General features: G+C 36.8%; 1 protein-coding gene across 1 annotated transcript in view; it reads left to right on the top strand.

The window, feature by feature from the left end:
• Positions 1-18,081, top strand: part of USP12 (ubiquitin specific peptidase 12) — a 32,813-nt gene extending 14,732 nt beyond the window's left edge. Inside the window, exons 3-9 of the mRNA XM_053971348.1 lie at positions 1,897-2,110; positions 5,128-5,354; positions 10,209-10,285; positions 10,464-10,547; positions 12,872-13,069; positions 14,831-14,909; positions 15,457-18,081. Of these exons, the coding sequence (XP_053827323.1) occupies positions 1,897-2,110; positions 5,128-5,354; positions 10,209-10,285; positions 10,464-10,547; positions 12,872-13,069; positions 14,831-14,909; positions 15,457-15,558 (981 nt within the window). The 3' untranslated portion in view covers positions 15,559-18,081. The remainder of the gene's footprint in view (positions 1-1,896; positions 2,111-5,127; positions 5,355-10,208; positions 10,286-10,463; positions 10,548-12,871; positions 13,070-14,830; positions 14,910-15,456) is intronic.
• The last annotated feature ends 5,337 nt before the right edge of the window (positions 18,082-23,418 follow it).

Raw genomic sequence — 23,418 nt, 5'->3', positions numbered from 1 at the left:
AATCTGAATTTTGTTCAGTGTTCTGAGGTCTTCATATTTTGTTCATCTCTCACCGCATGGTTGCCATTCTAATTAATTTATCATCAGACTGCTCCTTTTTAAAATTGGAATCCTATGAAAATTCTAATTTGCTTGCTTTTCATCTTTTGACACTTGCTGTATAAATTTTAGCAGTTTCCCAGTTTGATTAAATTTTAAGAAATTTCTTAACACTTTCATGTAGTTCTCTTTTTATGGCTGTTTCTAATTATAAACTCCTAAACAGCTTACAATATTAAATGTTTTGACAGAAGCTACTGTGTGATTTCATCAGCTTCCTTTAAGGTAAAAAGGCCCAGTTTGCCTCTTAAGTTCATTGAGTTATTTGCAGATTTGTACCACAAAGAAGCTGATATAAGCATTTTCCTAGCTTAAATAAAGAAAAATAATGGATGTTATATTAATCACTTTTTAATATGGATACCTTAATGACATGTTAGTATTTTTTTAAATATGCTTCTTATTTATTCTTTGAGTGTGCCTTGCTTATTTAGAAAGTAGTTCTTTGTATTTCATTAGTTTAAAATAGAGGAAAGTAATTAATTTTTAAGTTTTGTGATTAAATTGCATGGTGCTCTTGTTTATCTTAATTGGGAGAGAGCAAAAAGTAGTTAATTCCCTGTTATTCCTACGATGTGAAAGCTTTTAGTTCTTTTTCTCTGTTGAAGGAACCTGCTCTTAAAATAATCTCTGAAGGCAGTCTTTGCTATGTAATGCTCCCTATCACAACGATAAAGTCTCAGAAGTTGCTATCTCTGTGTGCTGCTATCTCTGTATAGCAGCAATCTGAATGTTATTTCCACATTTTGCAGAATGTGTGTAGTGGGTGCATGCTGCAATTTGCAGGTTGTGGGACTGCAGCTGAAAGGTTGGATTACTTGCTGTGGGCCTCGTAAAGATTTTTCCCACACTTTCAGTGTTGGATAATAGGTTCCACTGGAGGAGGGCAGTTTAAAATTAGAATGGCAGCATAAGATTAGAATGACTTTATCCACTGATGGCTCACCACGCCTTCACAGGTGTGGTGGGGATGTTTGCAGTGTTGGGGTGAGCTGCAGACAGGGGCAGTGACTTCAGGTGCCTAAAGGAGTCTGAGGAGAGGGGAACATCTGGGGTGTCCTGGTACAAAGTGGGCTATGGACGCTTTTCCTGCTGATTCTGCTTTCCTCCTTCAGTCCAGTGGCTTGTCTCCTTCAAAGTGTGCACATTCCAGTTGTGTTTGCTTTTCCCTGCGATCTTGATTTCAAGCTACCGACTGCCATAGCTTTGAATCCTAAGCAGGCCATGTCACATTGGCATTCAGGAGTTTCCTTAAACAAATCTTGTCACCCTGGAACGAGAACTGAAAATGTAGGATCAGGTTAAAGTAGTTATTTCGGACTTTGCTGACAATTATTAAGATTTGGAGAATCTAATTCCTGAAGTGTGTGAGACGCTCTCCATTTTCAGATGAATTTCTTCACAGTACAAGGTCATGCTGTGCATGTTCGTCGCTGTTGTGACTGATGTGTGGTAGACAGATATTTTTTCCTGAGCATATTTTGGGAGTTGTGACATTGGGGGTATTTTTTGAACATTTTGACCCAGATAAATGTAAAGCATTACAAATAAGTTAAATTTTAAGTGAGACAAAATTAAATAGTATTGTTCAAGTTAGCCTAGGTGTTTCAAGCACTTACATACAGTGTACTTGGTAATCATTTGTGCAACATCAATTTGTTTTTCCACCTTAAAGTCAGGAATAAACTAGTTGCAGAAAGTTGGTCCCTGCTTATGCACTCTCTTACAGCTTGGAATTAATTTTACATCTCCACAGTAACGCAATGCAAACTCACGAATCTCTCTCTTATTTTGTAGTTCGGGAATACGTGCTACTGCAATTCAGTTCTCCAGGCACTTTATTTCTGTCGACCATTTCGAGACAAAGTCTTAGCATACAAGAGTCAGCCAAGAAAAAAAGAGAATCTCCTTACATGCTTAGCTGATCTCTTCCACAGTATAGCCACCCAGAAGAAAAAAGTTGGAGTAATACCTCCCAAGAAATTTATTACAAGATTACGAAAAGAAAATGGTAACTTTTTTTCTTTTTCTTGAGTAACAATTATAGGAATTATGATTTAATTCTGAAGCTGACATAGTGGAATGCCTGTATGTTTGTGCTCTGTAGAATACCTGTATAGAAATACCTATAGCTCTTGGTGCTGTAATATAAACAAGAGGTGACCCCAGGATAAGGGTGTAACCCTGGAGCAGTTTTGAGAGGGAATCCTTCTCTCTCTTCATATAGAGCTAAAGTGTATTGTCATATTGTCACTGGCTGCTTATGAAATTCCTTGCTAGTTTTGTTTTTCTGGGCGTTTAATATTTGTAATCAAAATTCACTGTAAAGCCTTTGTTCTTTGTTTTAAAGAAAATATTTTTTGAATAGAGGAATCAGTCTCCCAAACTGAGTCTGTGGAAAGACTTGCCCATAAGAATCTAGATTAAATCCCCCACCTTTTAAAATTGACTTAGAATTTATATATATGTAACTTGACCTGCTTTTAAAACCAGTAAGTAGTTCTGGCGAATTATTTTTTAAATGTCATCTTTATCCTAAATTTCAAGAGATTTCTAGGGATTTTTCACATTTCTTGTTCCTTATCTGCAGGGCTAATTCGTCAGAATGTTCTAGAAAATTATTTGATGTTAAAATATAAATGAAGCCTTGTAATCTGCTACTCAATTTGGATACATTTTTATAAAAATACAACTTTTTTTCCTTAAGGAGTAATCACTATATTTAAATAAACTCTATGAGGTACCATACTTAACACTGCTGCAATAGATATGTTCATACCGTTGCAGTCTTCCCAAGACCATGAATGCAGACTGAAAAAGCGTTTAAATGGTGACTATCTCCGTAGTAAAAACAAGAAATAAAATATTATGATGACATTCCTAGTTTGACATGGCTCTTCCAGCAAATGCACTCCATGAGCTGTAATGATATTGTTACAGAAAAGCTCTTGGGTGCTGTACAATCACTTGCCTGTGCCGAGTAGAAAACTCATTCCCTTCTTTGGCACGTATACTCGGGTAAGTGTGCTTGTGTTTGATGCGTTTACAGAAACAGTTCATTATAACAAATGCAGAGAATCATTCAGATGGAAAGCAGAAAGCAAACCACAGGAGCCATTAAGATCATTATAGAAAGTGTTCTTTGTAATGTGTAATTATGTCATGCCACTAAAATTCTACCCAGAGCAAGGCAATTGGAAAACCTTCAGTGAAGAAGTCAGATGTGGGAGTTCAACCCTTGTCTTTTTGGGCCTCTTTTAATGATTATACTCTCACCTTTTGTGCAAATAAATAGCTACATTCAGGCTGCAATTACATGGGTATCATATATGCCATTAAGTGCTTATTGTAAGGGCATATAATTTTGAAGAATAATTATAATAATATAATTAATTCTTAAAGAACCAGGTAGGTGTGCCAACACCGATCTAGCGTCTCTTCAATCAGTATTCAGCGATACCAGGGTCATAACTGAGGACACAGTCTTAATGTATTCCAGACTCCAAAGCTGCTGCTCCATCTTTATTTGCAATGTCTGAATACAGCATGCATATATTATACATCTCTGAACTGGAGAGGAGCTTTCCACAGGGGCGTGTAGTGACAGGACAAGGAGGGATGGCTTTAAACTGAAAGGGGCCAGGTTTAGATTAGATATCAGGAAGAAATTATCAACCGTGGTGGTGGTGGTGAGACACTGGAATAGGTTGCCTAGAGAAGCTGTGGATGCCCCATCCCTGGAATTGTTCCCTGCCAGCTTGGATGGTGCTTTGAGCAACTTGGTCTTGTTGGAAGGTATTCTTGTCCAGAGCAGGGGAGTTGAAACTCAATGGTATTTAAGATCTCTTCTTACCCAAGCAATTCTGTGTTTCTCTATTAATGACCTTAAAGTTTAATTGCCTGGGAAGCAGCTGCTGGCTTGAAGTCAGCTGGAGGTGTATTATTGCATTTGCATAAAGTTCTTCTAATTGTAAAATGAACAATCTGTAGCTTTCACTTTGCTGTAGTTAATGCTTATTACTGACTGGGCACATAGCCCTGACAGGCCTGTGATACTACGTTGTGAAGAACCTCTGAAGTCTTTTACCTCAAGAGACTTGTAGCTCTTGCCCTGCCTTGATTTACTCGATTAAATATGACCCTGCAGTTGGCTAGATTGAACTCACTCGTCTCAAAAACAGCGTAGTAGTTCATTAAATAAGTGACATGGTTCATACTCTTGCCTGACCTATTGCACTACTTAACCTCTCCAAATTACCTAGATTAGCATCAGGGTTTCCCTACTTAGCTAATAACCCTGGACCTTTTTTTCCTATTTGAAGTTTATTCCTGGATGCCATCAGGCGAATGACTGTAAAGCTTCCCTGGAGTCTCTGTATGCATTTCAAAACTTGAACTTCACTGAGTATCTTTTTCATTCATCTATCCATCTATCCACTCCTGTACACTGAAGACCTGTCTCTTAGAACATTCTTGGACTGCCAGCAAAGGGAAGTAACTGCAGATTAAAAGACTTGTATGATATTAGCTGGGTATATAGAATGCTTTTTAAATAGGCAGGTAAATTTCCTCTCAGCAATTCCTGGTCAGAGAGAAAAGAAGTAACTATTACTGAGTCTGTGTTATCCAAGACATTGACCTAAGCTTGGCAGAGATAACATAGCCCTTGTAGGAGATCCTGCCATCTGGAAGCTGGGCAGGATGACCTGTACCAGTTCAGCTGGCACCCACATACATCTGTGTTTAGGCCATTGAATTGTGCCCTGGTTTTCTTGCAGTATGGTTCAGTTTTCAGGTAATTCCAATCAGCTGAGTGATTTCTGTGCAAGCTGACTTGCTGTCCCCTCTCCGCACCCCCTATTTTTTTAGCTTAGTTTATCAAGTAGGCATTTTGTGTTGGTGTCGTATTGCTGTGAATGATTCAAGATGTGAAATAAAGGACTGGTTTTGAAATCTGACTCTCCTAAAAACCTTTCTGTAGTACAGCACTAACTGATCAGTTAGTAAGCCTTCTGTTTTATCTCGCAGAACTTTTTGATAACTACATGCAGCAGGATGCACACGAGTTCCTAAACTATCTTTTAAATACGATCGCGGACATTTTGCAAGAGGAGAGGAAGCAGGAGAAGCAGAACGGGCGCCTGCCCAACGGCAACATGGACAGCGAGAACAACAGCCCGCCAGACCCCACCTGGGTGCACGAGATCTTTCAGGGAACGTTAACTAACGAAACCAGGTGTCTTACCTGTGAAACTGTAAGTTCTCATGTGCTTTGTAAACACGAATGCTGCCACGTTTCCCAGCTGTGTGCTTCACGGTTCGTTTATCCCAGCAGACCAAGATATTAGTTTCTTTCTTCAGTGATCTTTATATTTACGTTTTTTCTTTGTTAGTGAGAACATTCCAGCAGCTGATGCATGAATTGTAGGAAGAGACATTTGATCAATATTAGGGAAATGCCCAACTGGATTTTTTGTCAGTGTGATCATAATCACCTTTAAAATTTAGATCAGCAAATTCCAAAGTGGTGTATTCTTAAAAAAAAATAAACTCGCTGATTTAAGGGTGTGAGGTTCTTCTCAAATTTAATTTCTTAATAACTTAATGTTGAACTTAGTGATATATCTCATAATTAAGTATTATGAATCAGTTTCAGTGGATTCTTGGTTTTTAAATTTAAAGCCATGGAAATCAAGATACTAATAGTTGGCTTTCGGCACTTTGATAGTAGACTGGGATTCTCAAAAACCATACCTTCATGTTCATGAAAAGTAATCTTTCCCTAAATGTCTGTCCATGGGAATTCTTCTAATACTACACCCCGAGAAATGAATTTTCTCTGAGTAAGCTATGCTAAAATATTTTTGAGAAGTTCTACAATAAGAGAAAGAATGTTTTTCATAAAAAACTTTAAATTGGATTTTACCAGCTTGAGAAAGAGTAAAAGCAGCACACTTTGAAAATTACAGTAATTCTCTTGTGGTCTATTCCTCTATTTTACAATCTCTATTGAGATTGTAAAAGAGCTAAATGACTGTGTATTTTGTATAACTTCATGCCAATTTTCTTTAACTTAATTAGGAAATGCAGATATGTCAGCATGACGTTGGGAGGAATGAATCAAATCTGTATATTTCTCATGTAATTTTCTCAGTTTTCTAGAAATACCCATCTCTTTTATTTCAAAGAAAGGAGCTTCATAATGCCATGTATAATGTAACTGCAGACTATGAGTAATTTAGGTGCTGATTCCATGCTACCATATTTTTTTCTGGCAGATTTTCCCCTCCCTAATAAGTATTTCTTGGCAACTGTCAGTTGTTTCTCTTCTAGTTCTTGAGCTGTTCCTTTTTTTTTTCCCCTTGAAACATGAGTTTAGCCTAAGTCTTTTGTCACAATTGGCATCATTACCTTTCCTCACTGTGGCATTATGAATTACTGCTGTCAAGATTTTGATCTAGGTACCATCCTTAATGCAATTTTGAAACACTGATATGCGCTTTGCCAGCATGTTTTATTAGTTATCAGGTCTGTCACAATTTTGAGAATTCTACTAACACTGCTTAGGTTTTTTTTTTTTTTTCTATTAGCTATACCTAATAGAAATATTTAGCTATTGCTGAACAAGATAATCAAAGTAATGTGGAAACTATTTTATCAGTACCTGTCTTTTTAGTATATCAGCTTGTGTCTAAAACACAGTGACCTGGAAATGAGCACTTAGAAACATGTTTGGACACATTAAATGGGTAATATTACTGTGGATTGTGTCTTATTTTTAAAAATACTGAGTATATATGATTGTTTTGATGCTTATTAGAAGCTGTTGGCATTTAGATTCTTTCAAAATGTTTAGAAATAAGTTCAAATGTTAGGAGTGCTTGGAAATAGCTCATGTACAAGCAATAGTGGATAAATTACTGCTTCTTAATGACAAGACAATAGCCCTAGTAGATCTTTAATTTAAATTGGAAAATTATTGCATATTTAAATATAAAGCATAACATATCTCTTTGCTGATATATGTTTTCATTAGCCCATCTTAGAGATAAAAATTGAACTGTCTAAAGATGCATTCTCAGTTTAAGTATGGACAGTGGAGTATAAGGAATATAGATACAATTCTTTAACAAAGATTTGTGTTGTGAATCAAACCACTTTATTAAATGAATATGTTACAGAAGGATTGTAAGTTGTCTTTGTGTTTTTAATGTGCTTTCTCTTTATAATCCTTTGAGCCTTCCTTGATAGAGGCAGAATGATGAAGTGAATGTAAATTTTATGGCTAATTTATAGAAATGATCTAGAAGTTAATTGGCTTTACAGATTTCTCTCATAGTTTAACAAAAAATAACAGTAAACGAGGAAGTATTATAATTGGCTTCATTAAGATTAAATTTTGAACAGCTAAATGTGGCCAGTACTTCTACAGAGAAATATTGGAAATTGTCAAAACCACCATATCAGTCTCTAGGTGATGGTCTTGCCCTTGGGTTCAAATGACTCTACAAGGCATAAAATTTTTTGGCTCAGTTCTGCTTTGGACTGAGAGAAGGCAATAAGGAAAATCCCAGTGTTCTCTCTCATATGAGTACTACAGAGCCTTTGGCTCTGCTCAATTTTCATTTCTCTTTTCTTTTTTTTTAAACCAAGGTAAATCACACACTTTGTTTCAGCTTCTTTTAGAGCTACTTTCTGTTTTAGTACACATGGCACTCTATAGCTGCAAGAGCTCTTTTGACAGGGAGCAGATTCACATTGCCAGTGAAATTCCCAAGTGTAAGAAATAATGGATTCTGTGAGTGTCAGCCTTCTGAGCTTTGTGTTCTTTGCAGCTTTGGTCATCAGAGTACAGCTGAGCTGTGTGGGTGCAGATTATGTCCTTGACGTGAGAGCAGCACACCATCCTTTTCAGGCAGAACACTGGAACATCCAAAGTCCTCACTATTAGTCAAATGTTCCTGTTAGGAGCACCCAGACAGCTTTTTGAACACATCAGGGCTCGATTCTGCAAGTGCTGAGGTTTTCTGATAATGCCCATCTTTTTTTCATTCTATAGGTGATTGAAATTGCTGATTGTAGTCTAAGAAGCTTAGTGATGTTTATTTGAAACAGAACCTTTACAAAAGGTGGGGCAGAGGCTTGTAAGACTCCGGAGTGGCTTTTAATTTTTTTTTTAAACTAAAACTATATGAGTTCATGTTAGAAAAATCTGTTTAAATACTAAGGCTCAAAGAATCTTAAGAATTAAGAATAGCAATTTATAAATCACCAAAATAAATGGAAAAAAAATCCACTTGGCTATTCTTGCAATAAAGCCTTTAATGGTTCCTCATGATCCTAAATGCACTGTTCTGGCTAACCTGAGTGAGATGTTTTAAGGCCATATCACAGAGAATGGAAATTGTCCTTTTGCAAACTTCTGTTTTCAGTACCAATCTCTTTTTAACCAAGAAGAGCACATCCCTTCCCTCCCCTCCATTGCCCTTACAGCTTTTGTGTGGGATAAAGCTGCCTGTGAAATCTGTACTGTTTCACATAATTTTCTTTGATTAGACCAAAAGAGGAAGAATTATCTAATTGCATGTCTGAATAACACTGATCACATGGCTGTGTAATTCCAGCTGTCCTAGCTGAAGATTGCAGCAGCAGAGTATTTTCTAGAACTGAGCCATTCTTAATCCCCAGTTACGGTGATTTTCACCAGAGTTCTTAATGTTATAAATGTGGGTCTGATAATTCCAAGAGTGATTTGCAAGGAGATATTTTGAAGAACTGTCCACACAGCTAAACCATAATACATCCCTGAATACAGGAAATGTGCAGCACACTGAAGATGCATGTGTTTTTTTTCCCACTCTGAACATTTTGGAAGTTTTCCTTCTGTGTTCTGTGATCTCTTTAAAAGTATAAACGCTACACTTGAGCATCTGAATATTGCAGGAGCAATGATGTGCACTGACATAGTGGCGTTTTTTGACATGCACACTTAGCTCTTGGAAAGACTAGCAGCAGAACAGTGGGAGCCCAGTCCTCTCACAGGTATTAACAGAAGATTTCAACTTATTTTCCTGGGTGTTTGGATTTGGCCTGAGTTATTAATTCTCAAATAGGGTTGTCTCAACCACCTGCCTTTTTCTTTTTTTCTCCATGTACACTGCCCTTAGGAGCTGTGTGTTTCTCCTCTCTTGATTACCAGAGAGCAACTTTCCACTTTTTTTTTTCCATTCTGAGTTGAAAGGGGAACATAAATCTCATATGTTTAAAAGATCAACTTACATTATTTCCCTGTAGCCTTTTCACTTTTCATGCATTCAGTCAAGAAACTGCAGCCAGGTATCTTTTCTAAAAGCATTTACGTCTGTATCTAGGCAGAGACCATTGTCATGAGTGACATTGAGTATCTTTAAGATGCAGAGAGGACACACTAGCAGGCAAAAGTTAAAGCTGCATATAACTGGTTTTTAAAACTTAGTAACATAGTTGGTTTTCAGGGCAGCTGTGGATTTTTTCATAATTTGTCAGTTTGTGGTGGAATTTATTTTCTGCTTCTAGAATGTTCTGTTTTACGTTCTTGTTTCTCTTACATTTTTGTGAGAATTGGCTACTATTCTGCCTCTGTCAGACCAAGCTCCAAGCTCTCATTTGCCAAATTTACTGTCTGCTGTTCCTTTAGGAGTATAAGTCCAGCCTGGAAGAGGCTTCAAAATATTCATGCTGTTTATTAGGTACACTGTGACATGCAAATACATAACTTTCAGTTCGAGGGACTTAGAGAAGAACAGAAGTCAGAGCACTAAGCAGAAAAATCACAGTGATTCTGTTCTTTTGAAAAATCTGAGGTGTAGAAGAAACTTGGCATTAATATCGTTGACCTGAAATCACAGCATAATGACAACTGGCATTATATGCACCCAGAGATTCAGACACACTTCACCCTTCCTGAAAAAAAAGGACAAAATACAGCAAATCTCTGAAATAGATAGGCCACTTGGAAAAAATTTTTTAAAGGATAAGGTAAAAGATGCATTCTGTCAAAAGAAAGTGGTACTGAAAAAATTAGTATTACTTGTTTTAACTATGTTCTGTTGGTTCTTCCTTTCATGCAGGTAAGCAGCAAGGATGAAGACTTCCTAGACCTTTCAGTTGACGTGGAGCAGAATACTTCAATCACTCACTGTTTAAGGTAGACACAAAAATCCAAATTTTTGTGATTTGCCTTTACCTGTTTCCCAGAAAGCAGGGAATAAGCTGCCAGTTGTATCTTATGTAGATTGAAGTGTATTAAGTTATGTTGATATTGTACATTTATATGGATATTTCATATTAAAAGTTAGTATTTACAGCTTTCTTTCTTTACTCAGGGGTTTCAGCAACACAGAAACTCTGTGCAGTGAGTACAAGTATTACTGTGAAGAGTGTCGCAGTAAGCAAGAAGCGCATAAAAGGTACAGCACAGCTGGGGAGGGAGAAAAGTAACCCATGCATTCAATGAAAATACTCTGGTATTTCTTCTGTGTGTGTGTGTAAAGGAGAGAACACCCTTTCCCCCTTAATTTTTCTACTCTTCTTCCACTTAAAAGTAACTTGCCTTCATTCCTCTTGCTAGAATTCAGTGTGTCTTTTTCCATGAGTAGTGAGAATCCGTGTAAAGCATTTTGGGACTCCTTTGATCATTATTATTTTACAAATGGGAAAATGAATAGTCTTAAAACAAAAAATAAGTTAAGAAGCCAAGTTAAAACAAGGTGTTGGTGACTAATCAAAGATAATTGGCAATGATGAAAAATCATTGATTGCATGTGGCTTTTTAAACTTAGTTTTGTTTTGAAAATAGAATATTTTTACAGCTGCTGAAAGATTCAGTTTGATAGCACTTTTTGTAACTATTGTTGTTAACTGAGTTTCTGATTTCTTGAACATGTTTGATTAGTTGTGCTAAACTGCTTGACAGTGCTCCTGAAAATCATCAGAAGGTCTGTGGAAGCCAGAAAATCATTATGTTTGTTTAAAACCAATTCTTGTCTGCCTAATAATTCTAGTCTTGTTTACACCTTTGAAAAACCTGTCAGTTTGTGTACTGTGTGGTTATTTATTATCTGAGAAAGTATTTGGCTGAAGGAGTGGGAGCTCTGACATGCTCTACTGGTTAAACCACTGCTGCTGGTTATTTGGTTTACCATAGATTGCACACACAGCTTTTGCATATCTCATCTGCCAAGTCTGCCTTCACTTGTTGCCTAAGCTTACTAATTGGTGTCTGGTAGAGGTTGTGAATACAGGCCTGGCCTGTTTTCTGTTGCCTGAGCTCTTTGTCTGTGTGGGAGGTCATGTGAGCCATGACCAATATAAATTGGGTTGACATAAAGCTGTACTGTAGGCACTTCCATGGCAAAACACAGCTTTGATTGCTTATATTTTGGATTTCACGTGGGGTGCAAGTTCAGTTTCACTACAGTCATTCTTTTCTTCCATCTCTATTAATAAACAGTTTATCTGTGATGGGGACTACTCAGCTAGCAAAGATGGTGTATCGAATTTCTTCATCATTGAATGAGCTCCTATTATTACCAAACACAGTTACATTATGGGGAGAGGACTTCGTTTTGAAAAGAGAGCAGAAACTGTAGCCATAATATAATAAAAATGTAACTCACCCTAAAAAATAGTTGCTTCTGTCATCTTTCTGCCCTGCTCCAGCTGTTTTCATTTCCTAGTTCCCTTGTGAGCAGGTGAGTTATCAAGGAATTTGTCCACAGTCTCCTATCTTTTGAAAACCAATTGTCTTTTACAAATTTCCTGACTTTCTGATAGTGTGGTCTTAATAGACATGTCTGAAACCTGGGCTGTATTGCAGAGACTTCTGAGCTGCCTTTTGGGGCTGAAAGTTTGAAAAGTCAGCACTGTGCTGGTCTAAGGCACTTGGCTGTGCCAAGAAGCAGAGCGCTTTGGTTTGGTTGTTCTGTTAGGATGGGCAGATTTATTGCCCAAAGATTTGGAAGTCTGTGTTTGCTGCCAGGCCAGCTATGGCTGGCTGAGGAGGATTTGTAGGCACTGATGTGAGATCTCAATACCTCATGCCTAGGGAAAGGAGCTATTGAGCCCTCAGTAGAACTAGGTCACTTTCTGGCTTTGACTGCTGTATATTGATGCAACATTTGTACGAAATTTTTGTGCCAGAGCTCAGCCTTATCTTGTTTGGATAGCAGGAGGTAGGTGCATAACAGTGGGCTATTTGTGTCCCTTGGAAATTTTAAATGAATGGCTAGGAAAGCTTGGAGTAATATTTATGTGACAAAGTGGTGTAACAAAGCTTATTTTAAAGAGCTTGTTTGACTTGGCTGGTTTACTGGGAAATTTAGCTGGAACAGGACCTCTGAAACAGCTCTGTTGCAATACCTGCACTGTACATCAAGTGGGATCTAGGTTTTGCTTTTGGAACTCTGGAAAGCTATGGGTAGATATACTTAAAAACTGAATTCTGTGCTATATGATCTTTATGTCTAAATTATTATGTGAGCTCATCACGGCTGTTTTTATATACTATATCTTACTGTTTTAAATAGATTTTCAGTTCTCTCTTTCAGTTAAAATCTTCCTTTAGTTTAGCAACACAATATGCTTTTAAACAACTGATTATTTTGATTTCTTTTAATACTTGCAAAGGTTTTTAAAGACTTCAGTAAAAGTTTCTTGTTTGTTGATACTGACTGAATGTTTAGGATGAATATTGGAAATACTGCTGTGTTTTTGGGTTTGTTCTTTTTTTCAGGATGAAAGTAAAAAAGCTGCCTATGATTCTAGCTCTCCATTTGAAGAGATTTAAGTACATGGATCAGCTGCATCGATACACAAAACTCTCTTATAGAGTAGTTTTTCCTTTAGAGCTTCGTTTATTTAACACCTCAGGAGATGCCACCAATCCTGACAGAATGTATGACCTTGTTGCTGTGGTAGTCCATTGTGGAAGGTAATAACTCTGCTTTAAACAAGGCATTTTTTTATAAACATAACTGTGCTTAAAAGAACAACACAAAGCACCCACTATCATATAAATCAATAGCATTTAAAGACCTCTTAAAAAGAAACTTTTTTAGGAAAAAAAAGTATTGTGGGGAAAAGCTGCCAGTCCTGACAGAAATTATTGGCTGTGTTGTTCGAGAGATCATTGTGAAACATGGTAACTGTATTTCACATTACAGATCTTTATATGAACTTAACTGTGTTTAAAAGTAACCCAACACAAAATGCACATTATCATATAATATTATTTAAAAATGTTTTCTAAGGAAAAAAGCTTTCTTAGGAAGGAAAGCATTATAGAAAGATTAATTTACAAAGCATTTCCTCTACAGTGTGTGGTTTTTTTTTTCTTAAGGCTTGAGCAACATTTTCTGAAATATATCCATATATTATGAGTTTTGTTGATTACTTTGTTTCATTGCTTTCAAAATAGGACTGTTAGATTTGTATTTGATTTTGCTATATTCAACAAATGTTCTTGTGGCTTCAAGGCTTAAAACCAGGTTGTTCTACAAACTGCTTATTATTATGAAAAGCTGAAAATCACAATTTGACATCTAGAATCACAGAATAATTTATGTTGTGAGGTCAAATACTAAAACTCAAAGCAGGGTAACTTTGACATTAGATTAGGTTGCACTGATCACAGTTTCATAACTAGGAATCCTAATTTGCTTTCTGTTTGGGCAATTTGCTCCAGTTATTCAGTGTTCTTACAATGACTAAAGAGTACAGTTAAGATAAATAGGTCTCAAATTGGACAATTTTGGAAAATAAGCCTTTGTGCCGTAGTTTTCTGGGACAGTATTGTTCTGGACTATAAGGTAAATTCTTTCTGGCCCTTCTGACCACTTCTGCCTTCTTGGGGACGTTGCCATTCTCGGAGCCGTGGGCAGGAAGGAGATGCCCATGCTGTTTTCATGGTGTTGGTGATCTGGTGCACAGACATCTCCCTCAGGGATGGCAACCTTCCCTCCCTGATCTGGGCACAAAAACCATGGGAGGGCTGCTGGCCAGTTCAGCAGTTCCAGAACTGCTTTAACTCAGTTGTACACTTTCAGTTGTAAGGTTCAGCTGTTTCAGAAATTGTACCCTTTTCTTACTTGAAACCTGATGAGAAGTAAGACACTCCTTAAGTATTGGTGGGTTGTTTTTTCTGGCGTAGTCGTGGAGAAATTTCTTGTCTGCCATAACTGAAGAGGCTAACCATTGTAACAATTTTAATTGGGAACCCTTCTCATTGCTGAGTTTGTTGAGACTCCTAAGCTGCCCATTTAATTCACTTTCTGTTTACAGTGGACCATATAAAGAGACTGAGGATTAGCAGCAGCTCTACAGCCTTTTTTTCTTTCTGAAGATCAGAAATAGTTTGGGATCTGCTCTGTCTCTATGAAATATCAGAATGCTTTATTGATTTCACTTCTCTGTCTCTGTTTAAGATTTCATTTATATTTTCAGTGCCTGTGCTGCTCATTCCTTATTTGAAATTGTAATCCTTTATTTAGCATAATAAGTAAGACCATATTATGACGATGATGTAAGTAGAGAGTAAAAAAAAAAGACAAGACACATCCAAATAGAAATCATAGTGGTAGCCATTTTAATTACGGTTAAGTATTGCTTTTCTACAAGAAAAATAATTAAAGGGAATGCAACTCCACATATATGTGTGTTATGGTTTATGTTCTTTCCTGATTTTATTTTACAGTGGCCCTAACAGAGGACATTATATTGCAATAGTGAAGAGTCATGATTTTTGGTTGCTTTTTGATGATGATATTGTTGAGGTAAGCCCAACCACAGCACATGCACCCCCCTTGTGGATCTGATTATCTAAAGTAGAATGACTGGGGTGCTGATGAAAAGAGGCTTCAACGCCAGTCTAAATGAGCAATAATTGTGTGTGCAGAGCTGTGCCTTACAATTTGACTGTACAATACTTTGAATTCCATTTAGGCTTTTGTACTTAAAAGAAACTCCTTTGTTTATGACCCCTGAATTTCACCATTGTTTAATAAACTATTCTGTGGAAAGAAAACAAGTAATGATATAGATAAATTGGGTTTTAGCTTACAATACTTAGGGACTTAATGCAATACTTACAACAACACTTGAAAATTTATATATAAAACATACGTAGCTGCTACCCTCTGTGGAGTTGATAGCTGAGGGGAAGCTGAGACATGACAAGTTTAAGAATTATTTGGATGTTATTGTTTTATGTAATTATGTGAAAATTAATTTGGTTTGACAATAATTTTAGAGTGGAACCTAATTTTTTGTGAATATTATGCAAGACATTCCTACTTCAATTTTTTGTGTTTTTACATCCAGAAAATTGATGCACAAGCTATTGAAGAATTCTACGGGTTGACATCAGACATCTCAAAGAACTCTGAGTCTGGTTACATCCTCTTCTATCAGTCTCGGGACTGAGGGGGAGCTGTAGTGAAGAGAGATTTTTGTGTCTCACATCTTCTCTTTCCTGGAATGGAGCAAGCACTGAAGAGAAGGAAAGCAGGGAGCTCTAGGGGCAATAGCACAGTTTGCACACAACTAAGAAAAGAGTTCGGGGTTCTTAAAACTTTTGGATCATTTTCATTTTATTTGCTCAGGTATCATGCTGACTACACATCTCCACTGCATCCCATAAAAGCAAAAAGAGAGATACCAGCCACTCTTGCAGGAGCTTTCCTTCGGGGAATACCATCTCTGTGGTCCTAGTTCAAAGCCCATGGAAGCCTTCCATGGGCTTCAGTGGCCTTTGAATCAGGTTCTCACTGTGCTGCCAGATTGGTGCAGTTAGGAGCATTTGAAATCTGTATTTTATACAGACTTTGTGTATAAAAGGTAAAGGATTCCCTGTGTAATGAGTTTCTTGTGCTTAAGTTGGAAAGAATGAGGTTTGGAGGGTTAATGTGTAAGCAGGAAGTTATGTCTGGGCCCAACTCAATTGCCTTCTTGATGGAAGTGGTTTAACTGAAGGTGTAAACTGGTGTCAGGGAGGCAAGGATGCTTTGCTTCTCTGGAGAAGCTTACATTATTTATAATGTGTGATCGGGAACAATCAGTCAAGGTTATGGCTTTTAATCTCCGTATGGGGAAAGATTTGGTTTGTAATAGTTTATTTTTATTTATAAATTATTGTAACTTAGGATCTTGTGTATTGTCCTTTATTCTAACAAGTATTGGAAATTTTATATATTCATTTGAATTTAAACTAATTATGTTTAAATATTAAAGGAGAGACAATAAAAATTACAAAAGCGACACCTGAAAAGAATTTATAACACAGAAGAGAGATTTCCTTCTGGAGGAACTGGTATCTAACTCAGGTACTTTATTTAATTAAATCAGAAGAGACTCTTCCCATTAATGGGTGAAAAAAGTGATCAAACTGTTATGTAGAAGACATAAATTATAAGAAAATGTTGGTGTAGTGGTGGTATACCAGTCTTTGTAGTTCTTTGATGATTTGTTAATGGTTCATACTCTAGGCAAATTAGAATGATTTGGATCTAAGTCAGTAATTTTAAGAATTATATTTCCTCTCCTAAAAGCAGATCAACTTCTGTTAAGCATTAAATTAAGTCTGAGTAATAAGAAGAAATAGGTTTGGAATTTCATGAGACTGAATATACCACATTCCTGTGAAAGTAATAATATTAAAGTCCTGTATAGTGGAAATTTTTGAAACTAAGCAGTTTACCTTGCTTTAGGCTTATGAAACAGCATTAAGAATTAAATCTTGACAAAACACCTGATCTGTAAAAAAATGTGAATTATTTGACATTCTTCACTTAGGAGTACATTGTCTGACAGTAGCTGAATGTAATTTCTGGAAGGTCATTGAATGTGCATTCCAGAATATGGCAATCAGGTCTTGGATGTCCTTGTCACTCCCTTGTCAGCTAGTGATTTTTACATTACTGTAATTTTCTAAGGTTATTTTATTGATACTGTTACAACTTTTAAAAAGAATGTCTCCTGTCTGCTGCTATAACTGACTACTTACCTGTATCTTTTAGCTCAGGAAATGACTTCACCTATTCACTCAGTTGAACAAATCTTTAACAGGGTCACTAAATGAATTGGGCTATTTAGCAACTGTCATACTATAACAAATTACTTTTGTAAGATGCAGAGTTTCTAATGCCTTGGTTTGGCTAGAATTCTTTTATAGAAGATTATGTATCATGATTAAACTACCAGCATTGTAAAGTAAAGCCTAAATATTGTGGGAGGTGCAGAAAAATATGATTGGATTTTTCTGAAAGGATTCAAATAATGTTAACATCTATTTTTGGCTTTCAATAGAAAAAGGGTTTAAGAGGTAAATCAGTTGAATAATGGTGCATGTTAGAAGGATGAAGTCCTTTGCATACTAAAGGTACAGTATTGCTAAAGAACTGTCACATTACTTTTTGCTAATTTGTTTGGTCTTTTTTTTCCTTTTTTCTTCTTTTTTTTCTTTCTTTTTTTTTCTTTTGTTTAATGCAGTTGAAAGCTGAGGCTAGTTGATAAATGTTTTATACTTTAACGAAATTCAAAACATTTTTGTTGTTTCACTGGTTTTACTCCTGCTATGTATTTTTATAAGATACTGACTTTTATTTTGTATAGGGGTTTTGAGATAGTATTCCAAATTATATATTTCATTTTTCTTTTAGTGCAGCTGAAATAATTGTAAGTTCTTAATTAAACTGATGTCAGAAACTGCAATTTAAAACAGAATTAAAAGAGACAGAAATATGAAATATAACTGATTGGTATGTAAAACATTATAGGATTTTTTCTTGACTGTAATACAGTGAGGAGTGTGGGAAAGTTGTCAGTTGTTGTAAATGGTGGAATTTATTTGCTGTGTAACTATGTAAATGTCAATTGGGATTGCAGTCCCTTATTTTGTATATTGGAGCAAAAAACTTCTATTAAATAAAGTTATGTTCTCTAAAGATACATACTGTATCCTTTGTGGAGCCCAGATGGTCAGTCAGCTGCCTTTTGTACTTTATAATGTTTTCAAACAAAAAATCTATGTGGAACTTGCTATATTAGGCCAACTCTCCTGAGCCCTGGGCAGAGAGGTGTGTTTAAATACACTGCATGAAGTATCTTACTCAATGTGTTGTTGGGAAATTATAGGGTGGCAGCTGTGTTTTGGGTGGTGTTCTGCTCTAGGAGTAGTTTTTGCTAAGTCCATGGTCTCTGAGGTAGAAGAGAAGGGAGTTTTAAGTACTGTTCTTCCTGGACTTCTCCCTTAAAAACAAATTTGTACCTTCTCCCTTAAAAACAAATTTGTACCTTGCCACAAAATACGTGCCTCAGTTACCCAAGGGATTTCTTGGATCACCACCTTGTGGGGCGGGGGCGGGAGGGGGGGAACAGAAGGAAAGAAAAATGGGAGAATTTGCAGCCTTAACATGTGAGATACTGACAAAGGACTGGAGTCCAGCATCAGAAATACAAGCTGTAGCTGGTTACAGTATCCATGGATGATCTGGGATCATTCTTCACTTGGGGTCCACTCTTCTTTTGTAATGGAAGTAAATAAACTTGGGATTTCACAAACAGCTCAGACCATGCCCTAGTCGTAGTTGTGACAACTCTATCTAAAGCCTTTCATTGCCCAGAAATGGTGACTTTCAGGTGTTGGGGTACATGTAGGAATGGTTAAACCAAGTTATATTTTCAGAATTTAATCATAAATCAGATTGCATCTCCTTAGGTGGCATTCAGGGGGTGGTAGCACACAGGGATTTGGGGCCACTTGAGATCCCCCACCACAGGCTGTGCCATCTGCATAGGGCTGACAGATTAATGTAAGACCCACAGAACTTATCCTTCTGGAGCAGCAGCGTGAAGCTGGGTAGGACATCCCGGCTTGTTCCCTGTGGAAGAGGGTGGTGGTTTGGTGGTTTGGATCTGTGGATTTGTCATTGGTTTGGGGTTTTTAAAAGTTGTCTGAGAACAGTTTCTTGAAATAGTATTCATAGATGAAACCACCTCTTTGGTTACCTTTATCTCTAAAAGAAGAAAACGTTTCAGTGCATATTAATTACCTGTGGGCTGCAGTATTACACTGATGATACTTTTGTGACTTTTAGAAAAGTTTAAACAGTGCAGGTATTGATTGTTTTCTTCCAAAGAGTGGCTGTACTTTGTAAGGTTTCCACTTTTCCCCCACATTTGTCCAAGTTGATCTTAATTTTGTGTGTCTTGGAAATTCAGGGGGGGGGTTTTCCCTCTTGACAATGCACTGTTAATGGTTTTGGTCTTACAAGGCTTCAAAGTCCTCTAACCTCTCACAGCATAATGTGAGATGTATAATACATTAGCCTCTTCACCTGTGAGCCTCCAAGAACTCAATTATTACTGAATTAATATTCTACATAATCTGTATTCAAGAGTGGTTCACTTTGCATTGGCTTTGCCACTGATTGATTGCTATAAATGAACTGTGCAAGTCAACTACCATGCAAACAAACACAAGCTTCATAAATACAGAGATCTCTGAAATCCATTGTTTCCTCTTTTAATGATAAGAATGCAGTGAAGCAGTAATGAACTTTCTTTGGACTTTGTTAAAATATATTCTTTGGGGAACTTCTATACTTCTACAAGAATGTGTATGATATATAAGGAAGACTGTAGATATCACCAATTTGAAATGAACAGAGTAATATCTTTGAGTTTCTTAATAAAAGTACAAATAAATTATATTCTTTCTTTCTCTCTAGTGGCTTGTGATTGCTGCCTGCATAAGAGATTATAAGGGCTCAGAAGACAGCAAGGTACTTTGTAGCTTGGTCATTGTTCTAGAACCCATGTTGGCATCATTAGGGAACTCTAATTACAGAAGGATCATCAGTCGTGTCCTTGATCTGCACTCTGCAGGTTATATAATGCAAGAGAGAGTGCACAGCAGGAATCTATCTGGAAGTAGAGAGACATAGCTTTACAATTATTTACTGACACAATAGATATGAAAGCAGCATTCCCCCAAAAGACAAAACACTGTATTTAGTGCAGATTTCTGGTATTTGGGGAATGTAGGGGGTACTCAAAACATCCTGCTGTTCTAGGCTTTTTCATGCCTATGTGTGTGTGTTTAATTTGCCATTTCAGTCTATTTGAAATTTCTGTCTGTACACAGATATTTAAGGTTGATATGATTGTATTAATGAGTGTTCCTCCAGAAGCAACTTATGCATATATAGAGTGTAATATTTTAGTGGTCTGATCGACAAAGATTTTCTGACTCTTCACTAGGACCCATTTGTGTATTTTCTGCAACTGATCTTAGGAAAAAAATAGTGAAGGTCTCAAAATGTTTTATTAGCATGTTATATTCTTAAGTGATTCAATATGTATGGATGCCTCTATTCTTGAGTTCATCAGCTGAATTTGAGTGTCATCGCATCGTAGCACAACTTGATGTAGATCAGCTGCTTTGAGGTGTGATTGTTATGTTATTTCAACTCTGTTTCACTGAGAGTTGCTTCCTTGCAGTGGCTTCTGTGATCAGCTCTTACAAGATGTGCTAACAGCATTCAGCTTGAGTTGCCTATTTCCATGCTTGCACATTTATTTGGCTTTCTGGAGGCTCATTATCCCAATGTTGTGTCACATCCATCTTCTCTGCATCTTCCATGTCAAGGAAGATTGCCGATACACAGCCTCAGACAATGTTGGGTACATCACTGAGTTATATGTCAGAGATGAGATATAAGGTATTTGCACTGAAAATATCTGGTGCTTTCTGTTTTCTAAATTGTCATGTCTCTGTGGTGAAAGTACTCTTCAATATAAAAATGAAAATTGGAATCATGGGATTGAACAAATGCAACCTTGGTGTTCCCTTTTCCTCCACTTTTTAAAGAGCCTATGAAAGGCATGCAGTGTTTCTCCCTAAGATTGCTACATAATCAAAACCATATTTGAAAACTGAAATCTTTGTTTTACAGAAGATGCCTTTTAGATTATTTTTGATCTTATTTAGAGTTGCATGGCATGTCACTGTTACACAGGGGTCATCAGAAGCAGGTTATGAGAAGACCTGTTAGGAGCTAGATGCCAAAGAGGTGTCACTGTAATTGCTAATCCCAGTCTAACATGACCCAAATTTTGCAGAGCAGCCACCAAGAACCTTCAGTGAATATTGGGAGAAAAACTGCATTAATCAGGACTCTACTTGCTGCATATGCAATACTCTGAGACTCTTTTCCATTCCTTTTTTTTCATAAAAGAGAGACAAACAGTTTTAAAAGTACAATTTCATTATTTATAGGTCATGTATTCACTCTTTTTTGTTGTGGTTTTTTTTTGTTTTGTTTGGGTTTTTTTTTGGGGTTTTTTTTGGTTGTTTTTTTTTTTTTTTCAGGGGTGTTATTTGTTTGTTTTTAATTCTGGTAACTTTTCCTGTATTGGAGAGTATTAAAGGGAGATACTACAAGTTGAGATCAACAAGTGTGTTCCATATATATATCACAACACCAAGTAGCCTCTTTTTTTCCCATATTTTGTATCTAGAATTATTCATAATTCACCAAAGGAGAAAAGAGACAAAAATTACTATAGTTCTGAAGTTGTCTTTTGTTTTTATTCATTATTGGATTTTGTGCAAGGTAATATATATTTGTGAGGGTAAAAAAAACCTGAAAAATAACCTGGCCATTTAAAAAAAATACAATGCATGATAATTTTGTGTTTCAGTGAGTAAAAAAAAAATTTGAAAAATATGAAGCAGTGAAACGCTGCTTTTGGACAAAGTTGGTTAATTTAACAATAATAGCATATCAAAAGCTTGTTAATAAGGGTTATAGTGAGATGAAAAAAGCCCCAGAGCCTTGAAATCTCTAAAAACAGTGACAGGCTGGCTGATGGGGCAGTCTGTATTACACCAGTTATTAACCTGCACTGTGAGTCTGTGTGTCCAAAAAAATGGCATCTATCTCCTGGTGTTTTTGCTGTACATCTGCACACGTCAGGAGACTCAGCTGTGTGTTCAACTGGAAACTTCCGTAAGGAACATAGCTGGGATAATAGTGACAGCACAGCAGTATTTGTCGCTAAGGGCACAACTGCCAGCTTCCATTTTGGAAACTGAGAAGGAGGAACGTCAGAACGCAGCTGCCAAGTGTCCCCCTCACAAAAAGGTAAATCTCAAATTTATATGGGGATGCTGAGTCCTGAGTAATCCAATCTCACTTCAGTGTTTTCCATCAAGAAAATGTGCTTCAAACAGCTGCCACACATCTCAGGAGGTCTGGCCTGCCTGGCGCCTGTCCTGCTATGTTCTAGTGCACCTACGTGAAGTGCGATAAAAATTCCATCTTATAAAACACTCCTTGCGAAATTAGTGCTAAGCCTGGATAGAAAGCTGCCTAAACTGGTTGCCTGCTCTTCCTCTTGCGTGCAACAGGCATAGCAGCTTCAAGGGCTTAGCATATGCTCAGTGGTTTTCATAGTTGAGACATCTTGTTCTAACTTGCTCAGTTTGGTGGTTTTAACTGAGGGCATTTTAGCATCTGCTTGTGGCAATTATCTCATGGAACCATGATCTGACTCCAATTTCCATTCCTGGCTGGGTATGCATAGAAAACATTTCCTGATGTTCTGTGCTTGTTTATCTAAGTACTAAGAGCAGAACTGTGTTTTTTTTTGTTTGGTTCCCTCAAGGTTTGGGTAAAATTGTAGGAGTCAACATGCAGGAAGGTTACAAAAATCCAGTTAATCATTAAATTTAATAGGAGTTACATATTTTAAATATTTTTGTTGATGAGGAAAACAGATAATGTAAAAAAAAAAGGTCTGATTCATGTGGAAGCAAGGAATGATGAAAGTTTGTGGCCTTGAATATCTGAGAGAACAAACCTTTCAAGTGCTCCCTGAGAGTACATGGACCCTCAAAAAGCAGCATTTCTCTCTGAGCATTATCTGATATGCTGATTCAGTGCAGATCTTACCTTTTCTGGTGAAATGAAAAGCAATGAAGTATTTTTCCTATTCTGCAGGCAAGGTCTATAGTTTTGGAGGCTTGAGGTGTTTTTCATTAAAAATCATTTTGATGTTTTGTGATTAATGATTTACTGGAATCCTTCTTACAGATGATTAAATTTGGTGAATTTAGGTTCTAAGTCGCCTTGTATCAAGGCTGGTTTCCCATTGTTGCTGTTATTTTTAAAATTATATTAAGGAAGATGTGGAGATCAGAATTCAGCTGTCACATTAGCGTTCCATTTATTTGGCTGATTGCTCTGTTGTGGATGTCTAGATAATTATATGTAAATCATT

Source organism: Vidua macroura, chromosome 2, assembly GCF_024509145.1.
Source record: "Vidua macroura isolate BioBank_ID:100142 chromosome 2, ASM2450914v1, whole genome shotgun sequence".
In the NCBI taxonomy this organism is placed as follows: Eukaryota; Metazoa; Chordata; class Aves; order Passeriformes; family Viduidae; genus Vidua; species Vidua macroura.
This window is presented reverse-complemented; position numbering and strand designations above follow the sequence as displayed.